General features: G+C 31.7%; 1 protein-coding gene across 1 annotated transcript; it reads right to left on the bottom strand.

The window, feature by feature from the left end:
• Window positions 1–485: 485 nt before the first annotated feature.
• Window positions 486–2,225, bottom strand: LOC123904689 (WUSCHEL-related homeobox 1). The gene is made up of 3 exons (XM_045954320.1): window positions 1,918–2,225; window positions 1,385–1,461; window positions 486–839 (listed from the first exon to the last, which is right to left on the bottom strand). The coding sequence occupies exons 1-3, from the start codon at window positions 2,219–2,221 to the stop codon at window positions 486–488; spliced, it is 735 nt and encodes a 244-aa protein (XP_045810276.1). The 5' UTR covers window positions 2,222–2,225.
• Window positions 2,226–16,726: the final 14,501 nt, after the last annotated feature.

The following is a 16,726-nucleotide window of genomic DNA, read 5'->3' on the forward strand; positions in this document are numbered from 1 at the left end:
ACAGAGGCTACTACATCGGCAATACTGCAGCCGCAAATCGCAATTGCGGATGCACGTCGCACTATATTTTGTCACTTTCTCTATGTGGTAGCTCTCTGTATCTCTGAAAACGTGGTGCTCTGTTGCACACTTGTTTCCTGCGGCGTCACGCACACTTGCTCTGTGTTGCACACTTTTGCAACTATACAATTAGGGATTTTACTATCCCTTCTCCAAACACATGCGGGCTAAGCCCAATACACAGCACACACACCCCACATTTTAGTTATTATATTAAATAGCGCTAGAAACTTTGTATCAATGATACCAAATTTTTAAAATAAAAATTGCGGTAACTTACTAAAAAATTTAAAAATAGACATGCATAAATATATATTATATCTATATTATTCATTACAGACACATTCAACAAATTAATTGACTTAATAACAACTACATATATAATATGATATGTATTCTAAAATGAAATGGTTATTGATTCCCCTTCAATTTCTTAAAGGAAGAAACTCAAAAAACTGGTTGGAAGATGTGATTTCATGAGTGTCCATAGAAGAAGCATTAACACAGAACAAAGATTTTCTCTCAGAGAGACAAATTCCATCTTGTTCATCCTCCTTAATTGGAAAAAGATCCAGTGTCCTGGGATAATCTGCATTTTGTTCTTCATAATTTGGATGAGGTGTGTTATTATTACTACATGTTCTGTTTGCTGCTGCTACTGAAGAAGTTTTAGTAAAAGGTGTGAAGTAATAAGGAATTTCAATATTTTGGCACTTTCTTTGCCTTTCTGCAGCTATGTTTTTCCTCAAAACTTGTATTGATCCCTTTTCTGCTATATCCTGCTAAATAATTACAACAGATAATATTAAAGTTAGGGTGGGATGAGTAGCTCAACTAATTGAACGAGTTGAACTAAGATTAAAGGAGTTGGAGGTCCAGAGTTCAGGTCATGACAAAGTGGAAAAAAAACTAACATAACAATTAAGAAAAACGTTTAATGGACACGCTCTGTTGGTGTAAGTGGAGTTTAGTGAGGTGATTTGGCGTAATACATGTTATTGTATGTCATTTTTACACCGGCACATATCCTATTTTCTAAAAAAAATTACTGTAAAATTTAATAAGAAAGTGAAGAGAGAGAGAGATGTGATTGAGAGAATTCATATTTGAGATTGAATTCACAAAAAGTCCAAGAAAGTCTGAAGTTTAGCATAAAATAGGCCCAACAGACAGTTAAGAAAAGCTGTTTTTGAGACCCTCTTTTTTTCCAACATACAAAAGCTTTTGTTGTTTTTATTATAAAAATCTTTTGGGTATCTTTGGTTAACAAAGGTGAATAAAATGTTGAAATTGTACCATCAACAAAGACAAGGTAATTACAGACCTCTGCTTGTTCACTGAAGTTTGAAGTGGTTCCCCACTTCTTTGTCTCTTTAACTCCACTACCTGTCTCTTTCAATCCTGTACTCAATATCCAACCCACCACAAATATTTCAACTCAAACATCATTTATATATACATTAAAAAATTGACTAACTCATTGGTCTACTCTAGTCTAGTCTTTAAAATTGTAATGGTTGGTCAATTTAGTCTTTTAATTTTACGAAACAACAATTTCGTCCCTTAAATTGAATAATGGCGGTCAATTTAGTCATTTTTTCATATTTAACACACAATTTAAAGGCCGTTGTATCAAAATCTTAGAATTGTCGGGCTACTTTTGAAAAAATAACTAAATTGACTGATATTATTTACTTTAAGGGACCTGATTGCTCTTTCGTAAAATTGAGAAACTAAATTTACTTTATTTGTTGTAACTTGTAGTGTGATGACTCATGAGTGAAAGATAATATTGGAATCTTTTGATCAGTAAAAGAACCTTGAATAGCCCTAAAGATAATAACTAGCTGTATATACCTGCATTTTCTTGCTTTTCTGAATTTTGCATAAGGTACTTCTCTTTCTCTTTTTTATCTTCATTTGAAGAACCAGTTGTTTCCTCCATCTCCCTGCGACGACGCTTCTGTCGCTCTCTCGCTTTGTGATTTTGGAACCAGTAGAACACATTTTTCCCTTCAATCTTCCCGAATTGTCGAAGCTGTGAAGCTATTTGTTGGATTTGTTCAGCTGATGGTGTTTTCATTCCTTGCCTATACAATTCTTCAAGGACTAGTAATTGAACTGGTGTTGGACTCCATCTTGAGCTTTGTTGTGGCTGCATATTATTGCTTCTACCTTGCTCTGCTACATGAGCTGTAGAATATATATATCATATACCAAACACATGAAGAAAATAGTTTAGTTAATTAGTTCGTAATAATTACTACTTTTAAATTGAAGTCCGCATCTGTAGTTGAAATTAAAACATATATAATTTGAAGATCATGACAGCCACAATACTACTTGTATTGTGGCTGCAATAGTAGTCACAATATGATGTGACTAATTAAGTCACACCATGATGCGACTATATTTGTTTGTAATTTTTAGAAATATCAATGATTACACTGTGACTGCAACTGCAATTTAAAATCGCCGTGTAATATGTATGATCAAATTTCTAATTAGTAGAACTATATAAGATGATATGATTATAGTTACTTTCATTGAAAGAAAAAAGATTACTCACTATAATGAGATATATTTGGCTTACCAACATGGTGATTGAAGGGGAGAAGATGGTTGCAAAGGTTGCAAATACAATAAGGTTGAAGAATTGAAGAGATAGTAGTGAGTTTTGGAGGTGCATGGGAATTATGGTTGGAATTTGGAGTAACAGAGAGAAAGCTACAGAATGAACCAGACATGATGTGAAGGATGATTAGAATCAGTTTATTAACTTTACTACAAACTACAAGACTTTTGTCATATACGACTATTTCACTTTGGAAAACTAAGGTCTCTGCAATTTTTTCTGTTTGAAAATAGGGTGTTAATTAGTGTGAGTGAAGATAGAATGAGGAAGAGACAGTGTATTTATAGGAAACAAAAGAACGTTGTAGTAAAAGCATTAGGTGGAACAGCAAAAGCAACATAAAGAGTTGACCAAAATAATAGTAATAGAGTATGTTATTGTATGCCCTCTCGCATATGATAAGTATTCTAATATAGAAATTATGTATTTAATAATGTAAGAAATTTAATGATTAAAAGTAAAAATTTGTGTTCCAAGAAAAAAATTTTACATTTGTTTCATACGTAAGAGTACATATTAACATTACCCATAATAATATATTGTAATGATATTCAGATAATCATTTTTTACATCTGCGACGCCTCATTAATTATCTTAAAAAATGTGTTTAACTGGTTAATTTAGTTTGCGGCCAACTTTGTTGTTAAATAAATTATATGATTAACCACATGTTTATAATTTTAAATGTGATCTAAATTCATCATTTATTCAACTGAATTAACTATATCATAAATTTTGTATGTGAGATGTCTCAAGTGTAAATCCATTTTGAGTAAATTTAGATGTTTAACTAATATTGAGATGAATGTAAAATGATTTATGTTTAAATATATTAATGTAAAAATCACGTTTAAAATCAAACTACAAATTCTAACGTCAAGTTAGTATCAATGTTTGAGGAAAATAGACTAAAATCCAAGACACTTAAGGTCCAATAGCGCAAAGTTCCAATATATGTTACCAAGCATGTGATAACTACTTAAGGGAAGGACAAACGTTCTATATCACATAGTCGTAGCCAATAAGAAATCAGGACAGTACTATAACCCTATTACTTTTTGTCTCACTCGCGTAGTGGAATTGCCAGTCTCCATGCAATGTTTGACCTATAAATACACACATATCAATTAACACTAAGATATGCAATTTTCACCCAATTTTCATAACATTTCCTCTCTTTCAAATACTGACTTGAGTATTTGAGTGTTACAAATCTTGCCAATACAAATCTTTCAAATACTGACATTTCCTCTCTTTTTGAACCACTTATTTCTATCATTTGGAGTTATCCGTTCTGTCCGTTCAGAGGAAAATTAAATTTTTTTATAATAACGTCGATTAAAAAAAGGAGGCCAACCCAAAATAAGTTTTAATCATTTATACCTCCAAATATGGAACTAAACATAACATTTGTATTAAAAATCATGAAAGAGAGAGATGGAAAGTGGAAAGTGTAAAATTGTGAGAGATGTGAGAATTAAGTTGTTTGTTTAAAAGGACAACAGTCACAGCATGATGATGAAAATGATATGTCGTGTTATTAAAGTTTGCTTCTTCCCCATATGTTTCATGCTACCCTTTACACTCTGTCTTTCTCGAGAGTAATATTAAACTTACAAACACATCAGGGAAATCCGTTATGCAAGACGAAGAAAGGCGACCGTCCGTCGTTTAAAATTTAATCCCCAATTGTTTTAGAGGACTATATATTAAGCCGAACAAAAGAAAACCAAAATTCTTATTTTTATCTTTCTCTCGGTGAACGTATAATTGTATCAAATATCAACTAAGAATTTTGGTACAATGATACTTGATATCTCTCTGTGTATGTATCATTTACTCATATCAAGTATTAAATTCTCTCTTATAGACTGCCTTCATACAAATTTCTCATCATTGTACGTTTGTATTTCTCTTTTTTTAGCATCAACACCCATTGTCTTTCTCTATTTTTCTCTACAAGTTTGCAATTCATATGGGTCATTCATATTTTTATCTTATGGAACATATTAATGTAAACACAATTATTAGTGATTTTACATGATTACATGTAGAAATGCATTTAGGATTTGTTTTGTATTAGTATATTTAGTTATCAAATAATATTTTTTTAATGATTTTTGAGAATTCAAATTTGGTATACTACTTATTAGTTAGGACATAAACTGTAGATTCGCCTATAGGCCACCAAAGTCTTAGAAACGTCTTTGTATGCAAATCTTTCCGTTATTTTGAGACGTATTATACCCTTAATGCAATTCAAATACTACCTTTGTACTAAGTTATAAGTCATTGAAAGCTTTAATCAAATACTCCATCCGTAATCCTCGCGAGTTTAGCTAAATTGATAGGGACATTGCACAATATGTGTAGGAGTCAGGGTTCGAATCCCGAACATTTCACTTATTCACTTTTAAGGTGAAATTTCTAGCCACCAGCTAGACTACGTACTTAACCAAAAAAAAAACTCCTTCCGTATTAAAATAAAGTCATTTTGACCATATTATACAAATTAAAAAAATATAATTAATGTTATATGAAAAAGATCAATTATGAATTAGTTTATAAAATTGTTCTTCATTAATGGTATGAGAAAGATAAATTGAAGAATTGAAAAAATAGAGTAATGAATAGTTAATAGTATAATAGAAAAAATAACATTAAATATTTAATTGATGTTATAAAATGCCTTATCATTTAATACAAATTTTTTCTTCAAAACAAGTTATATTTTAATACGAAGAGAGTAATAATAGATTAATAGTGCAATTGTTCCTTTCTTCAAAAATAACGATTTTTCTTTTGGCAAATGTGCAATTGCTTATTTTGTCTTGTATCTGACAGTTGACACTGTACATGACACTACACAGTAGGACATGACAACTTTATCATCTAAAATCGGAAAAAAGAATTGTCTAAAAATTGATAAACACTAAACAACTCCAACCATATTGGCCATTCAAAATAAAAAAAAACTCCAACCATATTGTGCTCTAATCAAAGTTCAAAGACGTGGTTCTTTTACAAAGATTCCCCTTAATGGTGAACAAAACTAGTCTTAGTGTAAAAAAAAACTAATCTTAGTGTCCCAATATGCACGGCCAAAGAAAAAATCATTAATTTTGGCTAATTTTTTCTTATTCATCCAAATGATGTTCTTTCCCTAAAAATATTGAACAGTTTTGAGCTAATACAATTTTTGACTTTTAATACATCATGTGCTAGCTCAAAACTCCCTACAAAATTATTCGATTTGAATTAAGTTCAATTATACACTATTTTGTGCAGTCGGCTGCAGTCATGTTATCATGACCGTCCAATTAAAATATCGGACGGTTTCTATTAAAGACTTAATTTTAATTTTTGTTTAATAGTAAATTTTCATTATTAAATATGCATGAATTGTTCACTTTTAATCGTACGGACATTAAGTTGCTGACTGCGCAGAATTCAGATACAAAATTATTAGTAGAAATTTTTGTAGGGACTAAAATATAATTTTTTTTCGAAAATATGAGAGACGTTGAAGAAGCTTCGAGTCTTGTATTTTCTTCAAGTCTTCAACTATTTATATAGATGTTGATATGAGAGACGTTGAAGAAGTTTTGAGTCTTGAGAAAAGCTTTTTTATGGACGTTAAGAGTTTGCCACAAATGGATAATGTTTGTCGTTGCTAAAGCATTTGAAATCCATTGCAAAATATAAAAGTATCCGTTCTTTCCCAATGTCCAAAAAGGTCTTTGTTCAGTTATGACTCTGAAAGTGACAGTACACTAGCTTCTGATGTTGACGTGTTACTTCAAGTTTGTCTCTGGCTTCTGAGACCTCAGAAGTCAACTCTTCAGAGGTTGACCACTACAGGTTCTGATGTCTTCAACATATGATCTTTAGGTTCTGGCCTTCAGAAACACAACTTCTCTTCATATTTGGCTTTCAGCTCTTTATATGCTCTTTGATAAATAATCCTGCACACTTGAACATATATTAGCAATACCAATTTGTACTTATAATTTATTATCATCAAAACCCAAGAGTTAATTGTTCACAAATCAATTTGGTTCCAACATCGTACTGGTTCAACATAGTTTATGGAAATCTTATACACATTCAAAACAGTTATGTACTGGTTCAAGATTCTTTCTGTTTGCAGATGCACCGGTTCGAAAACTGTATGCACTGGTTCAAGTGACTCTTAGAAATATTGTACCGGTTCAAGATCATGTTCGTACCGGTTCAAATACCATATGTCCTCTGCAGTCAGGGACGGAGGCATATAGGAGCTTGTGGGGGCTTCTGCCTGCACAATATTTTGAGATTGTTTTTTATATATATGTAGTATATTTTATCTCAAAAGTGTAGCTTAGTTAGTATTTATATTATTAGAAGGGTCGAAATTTCCATTTCGCTATGATTTTGTAGGACAGTTTCAAATAAATTCTTAAGATTATTAATATTTCAAAAAAAAAAAAATCTTGTCAAATTGATCCTTATATTTAAACACTTATTATCAATTAGATCTTTATACTTTAACAATTTTTTTTTTTTGATAAATTAAGGGCATTCAGGTATCAAGGTAGTGATAGAGCTTCCCTATCATTCTCCGTCCTCCACCTGTAACTCATATTATTATTAAAAAAGAAAAAAGATAATTACAAGGGGGGACTATGCCTTACCCTAAAGAAATAAACGTGAAAGTATAAAATTGGATCATCTATGAAAAAATAAGCTTGAAAGTATATTATATACATACACACACTTATATAGTGCCCCCACTCTAGAAATTTTCTGGTAGGGATGACAATTTGACCCATACCCAGAGGGTACCCGCAAAAATTACCCACAACGGGTAGGGTAAAAACCCGCATTTTGGGTACGGGCACGGGTATGGGTAATTACCCGCAAAAATGAACGGGTATGGGTGCGGGTACGGGTACCTTAGTACCCACCCCGCCCCATACCCGCATAATATATATTTATTTATTTTATTTATATTATTATATTATAATATATGTAAATCAATTTAAAACAATAAAACTCTACTAAACTATTACATATTTTTAATAAAAATGTTTATTTATAACATAATATAAAAATAATGTGAATATTTAACATAAATATGAACTTTAACATAAGGTTAGTAATAATTTTGTTTATAATTTTCATTAGTCAATATTAATTAAAATCTTTGAAATTTTTTTAATTCTATCAAAATTATATGATATTTTATAATTGATCAATTTATTTTTAGTAAAAATGCGGGTAACGGGTACGGGTATGGGTACCTAGGTACCCATAGGGTATGGGGACGGAGACAAAAGTTGTTACCCGCGCGGGTATGGGGATGGGTACGGGTATTTTTTCAATCCGCAGGTATGGGGATGGGTACTATAGTACCCTACCCATATCCTACCCATTGCCATCCCTATTTTCTGGCCCCGTCACTATGCGCAGGTTAGAGATTTATTACTAGCTGATGTATAAGGGCTTGTTGTTCCTAGAATGATTTCCGTGTAATTCTATTTTTTTTGGGTGAAAGCCCTCCCTTCTTAAAAAAAAGCTGAAAATAAATAAGAATGGAGATTATATAAATTACACGCAAGATTTTGAAGGCAGATATGGTGTTTAATCTATTATTAATTCTAATTAAATCATTGATGATTCATTGTTGCTTCTGCCATTCACCATGATTGTCCACCATTTGCACATACTAAAATGAAACGATTTCATAGCATTTGGGGCCTCCCACGTTAGTGAGATTATTCCTTTGTACTCGTGTGCATGAAAACACGTTTGCGTATAGCGCACATTTGAGAAATTAGTACTAGTGCATTCTTTTTTAATGTATAACCAAAAATCTTGTTATATTTAAGACATGGCTTCATTTTTCACATGCATGTAGAATAAATACTCACAAATTTGCACCGTAAAAGTGAGTATCACAATCTGTTGTCTAATGTACATGTTTGATGTTTGGAAGCTGATTTACTGCTGAATGAATAATCGTAGGTGTTTGTCCCCGGACCATCTCCTACAAAATAAATAATATTACATTATTTTGTTCATTGATTCAATTATATTTACACGTACAAAATAATGAGTAGCCTCATGTGTCGGGCTAACGCTTCAAATCATTTAAAAAGTACTACTTTATTGTAACGTGACATATGACCTCACATTTGTAGAATGGAATAACTTGCGTATTTAGACATGATCGCATAACTTTTTTCGGACTCAATTAAACAACATGACCTCATATTTGAAGGTTAATAGTAGCGCTACTCCCGTCCCTAATTACAAACACTCTTTTGAAAAGAAAAAAAATTGTCTTCAAATATAAGCTCATTTGTAAGTTTCGAGACAAATTCATGTATTGTTTCCACTGCCGGCCATGAGGCAGGTAAATAGGGTTGTGCCCTTGGGGCTCTAAAAATTAGGGCCTCAAATTAAGTTGGAATATTTTTTGTTGTCCTATCAACTTTTCGCATGCCCTATACGTTTTCATTTTTATCATTTCGCTCCTTAAGTAGCGGACGTTATAAAATTGAGAAATTTTGTAAATGTCGTCCGCTACATAAGTAACAAACGTTATAAAAAATGGTATGGTGTCTTTGGGGGGTATCTGCTACCTAAGTATTTGGCAGGGGTATTTTCGTAAATTCGTCAGGCGCGCAAGAGAATATATAGGTAGGGTGACAAAAGAAATTCTCCTCGAATTAGTTTGTATCTTAGGTATAGTTAGGGGGTGTTTGTTTCATGGATTATAAATTTATTCCCAGGAATGTGACTTTGGGAATCTTTAATTCCTATGTTTGTTTCAAGTTTTAAAAAATTATGCCTAGGAATTTTTTATTCCTTGGAATATAAATTACACATGACTTTCCCACTTTTCATTCTCATGTTAAATGGTGGGAATCTTATATTCCCATGGGAATAAGAGGTAACCACCCATAACTCCCCACTCTCCCATTGTTTTTAACTCATTTATTTTTTTATTTTAATATTTTAAAATCTTAATTGAATTTATTTTAAAAATGTTCCAAGGAACTTTATTTATTTACCAAACACATTGATAGGAATAATACTCCCAGCAATAATGTTCCAAGAAATAATAATCCTAGGATTATAATTTTAATCCTCGAAACAAACACACCCTTATAGTTCAATTTTTGTTTTTTTTTTTTACCAAAAGATATAATCCAATTTAAACAATCACAAAAAACTAAAAGATAAATATATGTGTAGGCTTAATCTAAAAGAAGATAATAAGACCCAAATTAAATAATGAATAACTATTTTAGTTTTGTTATAAAGATGATCGACTATTATTTATGTTATTGATATTATTTATAAATTAAATAGATAGTCGTTATTCATTGTAAATTTTGTTCTTTTTTATTTTATTTTATTTTATTAGTAATCCATTTTTATTTTTCGACACAAGCCTCTGAATTATCGAGACCGGCCATGATTGTTTCCAAACATAACCTTATTTAATACTACTACTTACATTGCAATATAAAAAGCCAACTATAAATACATCTTTTTACAACAGACAATTTAGTAATTATTAATACAAAATATACACATTAACTACACTATCAACTTTTTTTTTTACAATCTATCAACCTTTTTAATATGCGTGAAAAATATCAACATATGTGCTTATAAAAAAAGACGGAGGAAGTAATATATTTTTTTGGTTACAAGAGAGAAAGAAAAAGAAAACAAACAGCAAAAAGAGGTTACTCCATAATAAAAACTACTCCCCAAATTTACAAAGGGAACTAGATATAGTTCGGTGGAGATTGTGTGTTGTATTAAAAGTATGGAGAAATAGACAATCTCCCATCTCTATGATTCACTCAAGATTATGATTACTATTCTCTTACCTACTCTAACTTCTCACATTTGAAATATCTCGGAGAGATATAATCTTCTCCCTCACTTATCTTATATCTTAAGCCTACCTGCACTCTTCTACTAGAACTCTCGGTGCTCACACCATACCGTTTTATCGTCTCTACGAATGTACGAAGAAAATGAAGAATGTTATGAATCTCGTTTGCAAAAGTATGAAAATGTGAAACTCCATCTTTGATCAACAAAACCGCTTGGAACGAGTCAGAGTAGCAAACTATACACTTGTAATCGTTACTCCAACACAACTGGAGTCCATGCAAAATAGCCATGATCTCGGCATATAAGACACTTGTTACTGCAAAATAGCCATAAACTATGGAGGAAGTAATATGATGATGGCTCACAAAAGGAAATGGATTAGGTGCAGTCGACTTTTCTATGCAGTTGTTTTATAGTCGTCTGATCATGCACGATCAGACGGTTTAAATAAATGCAGTCGATAAATACAATTTTTAAATTATGACCATCTAATCTTGATCGGACGACTATAAATGGCACGACTGCACAAAAAAATCGATTGCATAAAATTTGAGCCCCTCACAAAAAGGTATGCCATTTTATTTTCTAACCTTTTGCATGCTGAAGGGTTGGATGTGAGGACTAATATTTGCTATGGTAATGAATGTAAGCAGTTTCATACTATTTTCAATGACAGTCAATTTAAGATGATATGGGTTTAAATTAAAAATTGTATTTTTTGGGTTAAAATCATCCCTGTTATTAATTTATGATGGGATAGCCGATATTAATCGGAAGAGCGGTTATACGAACACAAATATGACACATGTATTCTACCTCTCTGCACAGTTTCCGAAACATGCAAACAAAATTTAAAAAAATTACACGAATACATAAATTATCGTAATTTTAAAAAAAAATTGACGTTCGAATAACATTTTTCTAATGAGTGTACGTTAATTGAAGTGTACTGTGCAGAAATCTTTTTCCACGAATTAGGAGAAAAAAAGATACACAACACTAGCAGCAACGACAGAATAGAGAAAAGCATACACAACAAACCAAAATAGAGCAACAAAATCAGAGCTAAAAGAATAATTTAACTCAAACAACATGAATCGATAAGAATTAATTTAAACACAGGGTGATGTTAAACGGTACCCCGAACAATAATTAAGAAAACTAAAATAGAAATAAAAGTAGAAATTTTAAGTAGATTTTTTTTTTTTTAATATTTTAAGATATTGAATGTACTAATTTCAAGAATATATTACTATTTTTTTACTTCATTAACCATTGTTTAGCATTTTCTTTAAACAAATTAGTTCAAATTTAGTTAGTCAGATGGACAAAAGACATTAGAGAGTTGACACTCATAATGTTAGGGGGCAATGGCCTACATTGAAAGTAAAAAAAAAAAAAAGCAAGTCAACTTTTATAGACTTTTAATGATGATATAGTTTTTGTCTACCAGTACCAAGTCAACTTTTATGTAAGTGGATTTGTCGATAGAAAACACAAACCTTAAAAGAAGTATACTTGATTCACTAATTATCCAATACACGGTTTGTATTTGTTAAGAGCTTCACATTAATCGGATGGATATAACTTTAACATCAAGCGAGGAAAATAATTATCATCTTATAAGACGTTTTGTATAAATGAGTTAGACAAATTAATACAAAAATCTAAGATGATATTAGAGCATGAACTACCTGTTATCATGTCACTTGTATCAAATGATTCATGTAACATTGTAGGCGTCTAATCATGACTTAAAATGGTGTGTGTTAAAAGTGACATATTGGATGAGATGTAAAATGAACATAAATTTATATGTGAGAATAATAATTCTTTTTGAAGACCGAAACCTTCACCATCGGGCCGATCCATGTGGGTTGAGAACAATTATGATTTTATAAAGTCAATTGTGTAAAGATAATTAAATTCAATATAGAAACATCGAAAAAATCTTTCCATCAAGTTAGACTGAATATGAAATCTTGGAGATAGATTTCATCGATAATATATAGGCATCCATGCAAATTCGAGGTGACAAAACGAAATAAAGTGGACAGCTTTTGTTTCCCACCCTATTCATTTTCTTGCGCATCCTATGAATTTACAAAAATATCTTTGTCTGCTATTTAGATAGCGAATACACCTCAAAAACACCCTACCAGATTTTTTTTATAACGTCCGCTACTTAATTAAGTAGCGGACGACATTTTTTAAAAATTGCTCATTTTTATAACGTTTTCTACTTAAGTAGTAGAAGGATAAAAATAAAAACGCGTAGGGCGGCAAAAAGAAACTCACATTAATTTTTGGCCTTTTGGCCCAACCTAAACAAATGTTGGCAGGCAGGGCTAGTCAAGTTGGGCTTCTGATGACCATCTTAATACTTCATTTTAATTTTATTTGTATTTTTTTCTCATAAACAATCCTAACAAATGATACTTGACAAAGCAAATAAAAAATAAAATTTAAATTACTTTTGGAGGGCGCGTAAGGATTCAGGGGGTGCAAAAAGTAATTCCTTGGATTGGGCCTTTTCCATTTAGTGTTTTCGGAATGGAATAAAGAGAATTACTTTTGGCTCCCCATTTGCTTCTTGCGCGTCCTGCTCGTTTGCAATATTATTCTTCCGCTATTTAAGTAGCGAATATTATAAAAATGAGAAATTTTGAAATCGCCGTCCGCTACCTGTTTTGCGGACATTGTCCGCTACTAGCCGACCAGTCGGTGGTTGGGTGATAGCCCTAAAATATGCATATTGTTTACTAGCTAGTAGTTTATCTAACTAAAGTTTTCTTATTAGTCAAGTTACATGAGTTTTCTTACTATATTTTATATGTTTTATGTTTTGTAGGTCCAAATGCATGAATAAGAGGAAAAGTGCACAAATAATGCATACTTTGATGACTTATGGACTAAGGATCTTTTATGAGGCAATTGATAGACATTCCTTAATGAAGGGCAAATGAAAATAAAAAGACAATGGTTATTTTCGTGGGTTTAAGGCCATAAATCCGTCACTTAAGGGAAGAAAAGATGAAAAGTCAAGTTTTCAACATTTTGAAGCCTCACACGGCCGTGTCAATATCCATACGCCCATGCCAAGCCTTGCAGAAGCTATATGGACGCACCCTGAAGCATGGCACAACCGTGCCATCATCAACTGATAGCAAAACTCATCTTTTGGCCTTTTATTTCCCTCCTTATTGCCACTTATGGTTTTGTAACCCTTAATCCATTGGTTAGCCACGAAATATATGTGTAATGCCTCATTCCTTTGTAAAAGTCATATCAATAAAGTTCTTTTCACATATATCTTGTTTTTGTTCTTGTTTATAGTTCTTAGTTCATATATTAGTATTGTGTGCTGCTCATGATGTCTAGGTATGAGTAGTTCACCTCCACCTTAAGGTTATGAAGAGTAGTCTATAACATAACATATTGATCTATTTCTCTTGTCTTTGTTGATTGTGATTACTAACAAGTTATATCATAGATTTTAGTTGTGTTTTATTGTTTATTTTAGGACAACATCGAAGAACCAGATCGGAGAAGTCGATGTCTCGACCCATTATGGCTATGACCAGCGTAGTGTGTAAACCATTAAATACATGTTGTGAGAGGGAGAGTTGTAAGTGATGCCACATTATTTATAACTTGTTTTAAAAAGATTTTCACATGACAAAAGTATGAAAGGGGTTGAAAATTGGTGCTTGTGATGAAATTCATGACCCTGGGGTGATTTTTATTATAATTATATCTTTTGTTGTTATTGTTTGCTTAATCAATCTTCATAAAACTCAAACAAATCTTCAAATATTCTCTCATCTTTTATTTTATATATTTTTCTAATCTTTATAATTTGTATAAGTAAAAGTTCTACCCTATCTTTTTTTAGTCAGTGTGAATTTGATACTCTTTTTATTACAATGATATACTCGTGCACTTGCGAGTGTGTATCATCAAGTCTCTTGCCTTAGTCAAAGGTCTACAAAATGACCAATTTTAATTGACCACTTGCACGGCCATGACATAGCACTGGCCAATCATGAGCCAGCAAAATTTCTATAAATAGGCACTCTTCTTCTTCTTCCCATTTTAGTTCGTTTATTTTGTTTAATTTTGTCATTTTATGTGTAAACGCCCGCATAGTCCGTCGTTCGTTGGACATAATGATTCCTTCGGTGTTCTTTAAAGAGGAAGATTGGGATTGTTATGCTCATCAACGAGGGACTTTTGTGGCTAAATTTGGAACGTTATGACTAGCCAAAATATCCTTGCCATTTGCTGGAGAAAGTGGTTAGTAACCTTATCTTCTTAGAGAGAGATGTCCATGGTGCGTCTACTTATTAGAAAACATTGCGCCCAAAGTTGTAGTCGGTCCTTCTGCAATTGTAAAACGGCGATGGGTTCAGATGTACGAAACTGAAGTGACATCCTGAACTAAGAAGATGTCGTTAGCGTATAGATTTTTTTTTAGTTTATTTTTTATTAATTTCATTGTAACTTTTTTGTATAACAAATATATCGCAATCTATTGTAATGAAATTTAATTAAATTTGACATATTTTGCATTCTTCCTCCATGTTATTTTGAGAAATACTACGACAGATTCATCTGCTACTTCCTGTAAGTTTGGTTCGCTACTTAAGTAGTGGTTATACCATAACAAAACTGTCAAAAACAGCTCATAACCGAACATACCAGATTTGTGAAAAATCTAAAAACAAGTTAGATAACCATCTTCCATGAAATTAATGATAAACTAATATACGATAAAGACGTTTGAATTCTATCAAAACATCATTCTATATATAATAAGATGATATGTCATTCACAAATGTTGGAATCTAACCAAATTACATAAAAAAAAAATATAAAAAATTGATTAGTCATAACGATCACAAAGTTTATCCATAAGTCGAGCTTTCCAAACCTCTTTACCACCATTGAGGGACAAAACTAATTGACGAGTTCAAATTCAAGAACGAATTTGCTTATTTACTTGTAGATTACACTCCAATTTTTAGTTTTTTATTTTATTTTTATAACACGCTCCAAATCTAAGATACATATGGCTTGTTTGAGTAATTTAAGATTCATTTATTTGAGAGTAATCGGTCAATTTAGTCCCTAAACTATCACTCTCTCACCAACTTAGTCCCTAAACTATTAAAACCAACTAAAAGGTCCCTAAACTATATTCACATCCTTCGATTTAGTCCCTAAATTATTTTCCATCCATCAATTTAGTCCTCCGTTATATTTTTCTTTAATTGTTCTTTAAAACCCTAAAATCCAAAAGCTACTTTTACGCTTATATCTCTCTTCTCGATCAACTCTCTCAAATCATCTCAATCTGAAAACCCTAGCGCCATCTATACGCTCCAATTCCGGTTGTCGTCGTTGTTTTAAGGTACGTTTTTCATGCCAACTCTAGGATTAAGCCGAGGATCACGCAATGAAGGACCTTCTACTTAGTGCTTTTGTTTGATTGTTGCTTATAATATTTGGTTTTTTGTAATGATGCATGCTAGTTTTCTAGTAATGAAATTATGGTTTATGATTAATATTGTTCTTTAGTTAACTATGGATTGTGATTTAGTTAGTTCTTTTGATGGATAATGGATTTGTTGACTTATGTAATGAATTTGATGGATTATGGTTTAGTTGATTTATGTAATGAAGATTATGGTTTATGGTTTAAATTATGGTTAAGTTTGTTTTTTGGTTTTTGTTGATTTAGCAGTAATGTTTCATTTGGTTTAGTAGTAATGAATTTGTGTTGTTACTAGGTAGTGAACGAATTTGTGTTGTTAGTTGTTACTAGGTAGTGAACGAGACAAAGGATGATTTAGCAGTAATGAATTATGTTAAAAATGAATTTGATTTAGCAGTAATGATTTAGCAGTGTTGTTACTATTTTGTTGTTTTTAAAGATAGTTTAGGGACTAAATTGAAGTATTTTTTATAGTTTATGGACTACTAACAGTCTCTTAACGGAAAAGTTAACCGAGGGACTAAATTGAAGGATGTGAATATAGTTTAGGGACCTTTTAGTTGGTTTTAATAGTTTAGGGACTAAATTGAAGGATGTGAATATAGTTTAGGGACTTTTTAGTTGGTTTTAATAGT

The sequence above is a fragment of the Trifolium pratense genome, linkage group LG2, assembly GCF_020283565.1.
Source record: "Trifolium pratense cultivar HEN17-A07 linkage group LG2, ARS_RC_1.1, whole genome shotgun sequence".
NCBI lineage: Eukaryota > Viridiplantae > Streptophyta > Magnoliopsida > Fabales > Fabaceae > Trifolium > Trifolium pratense.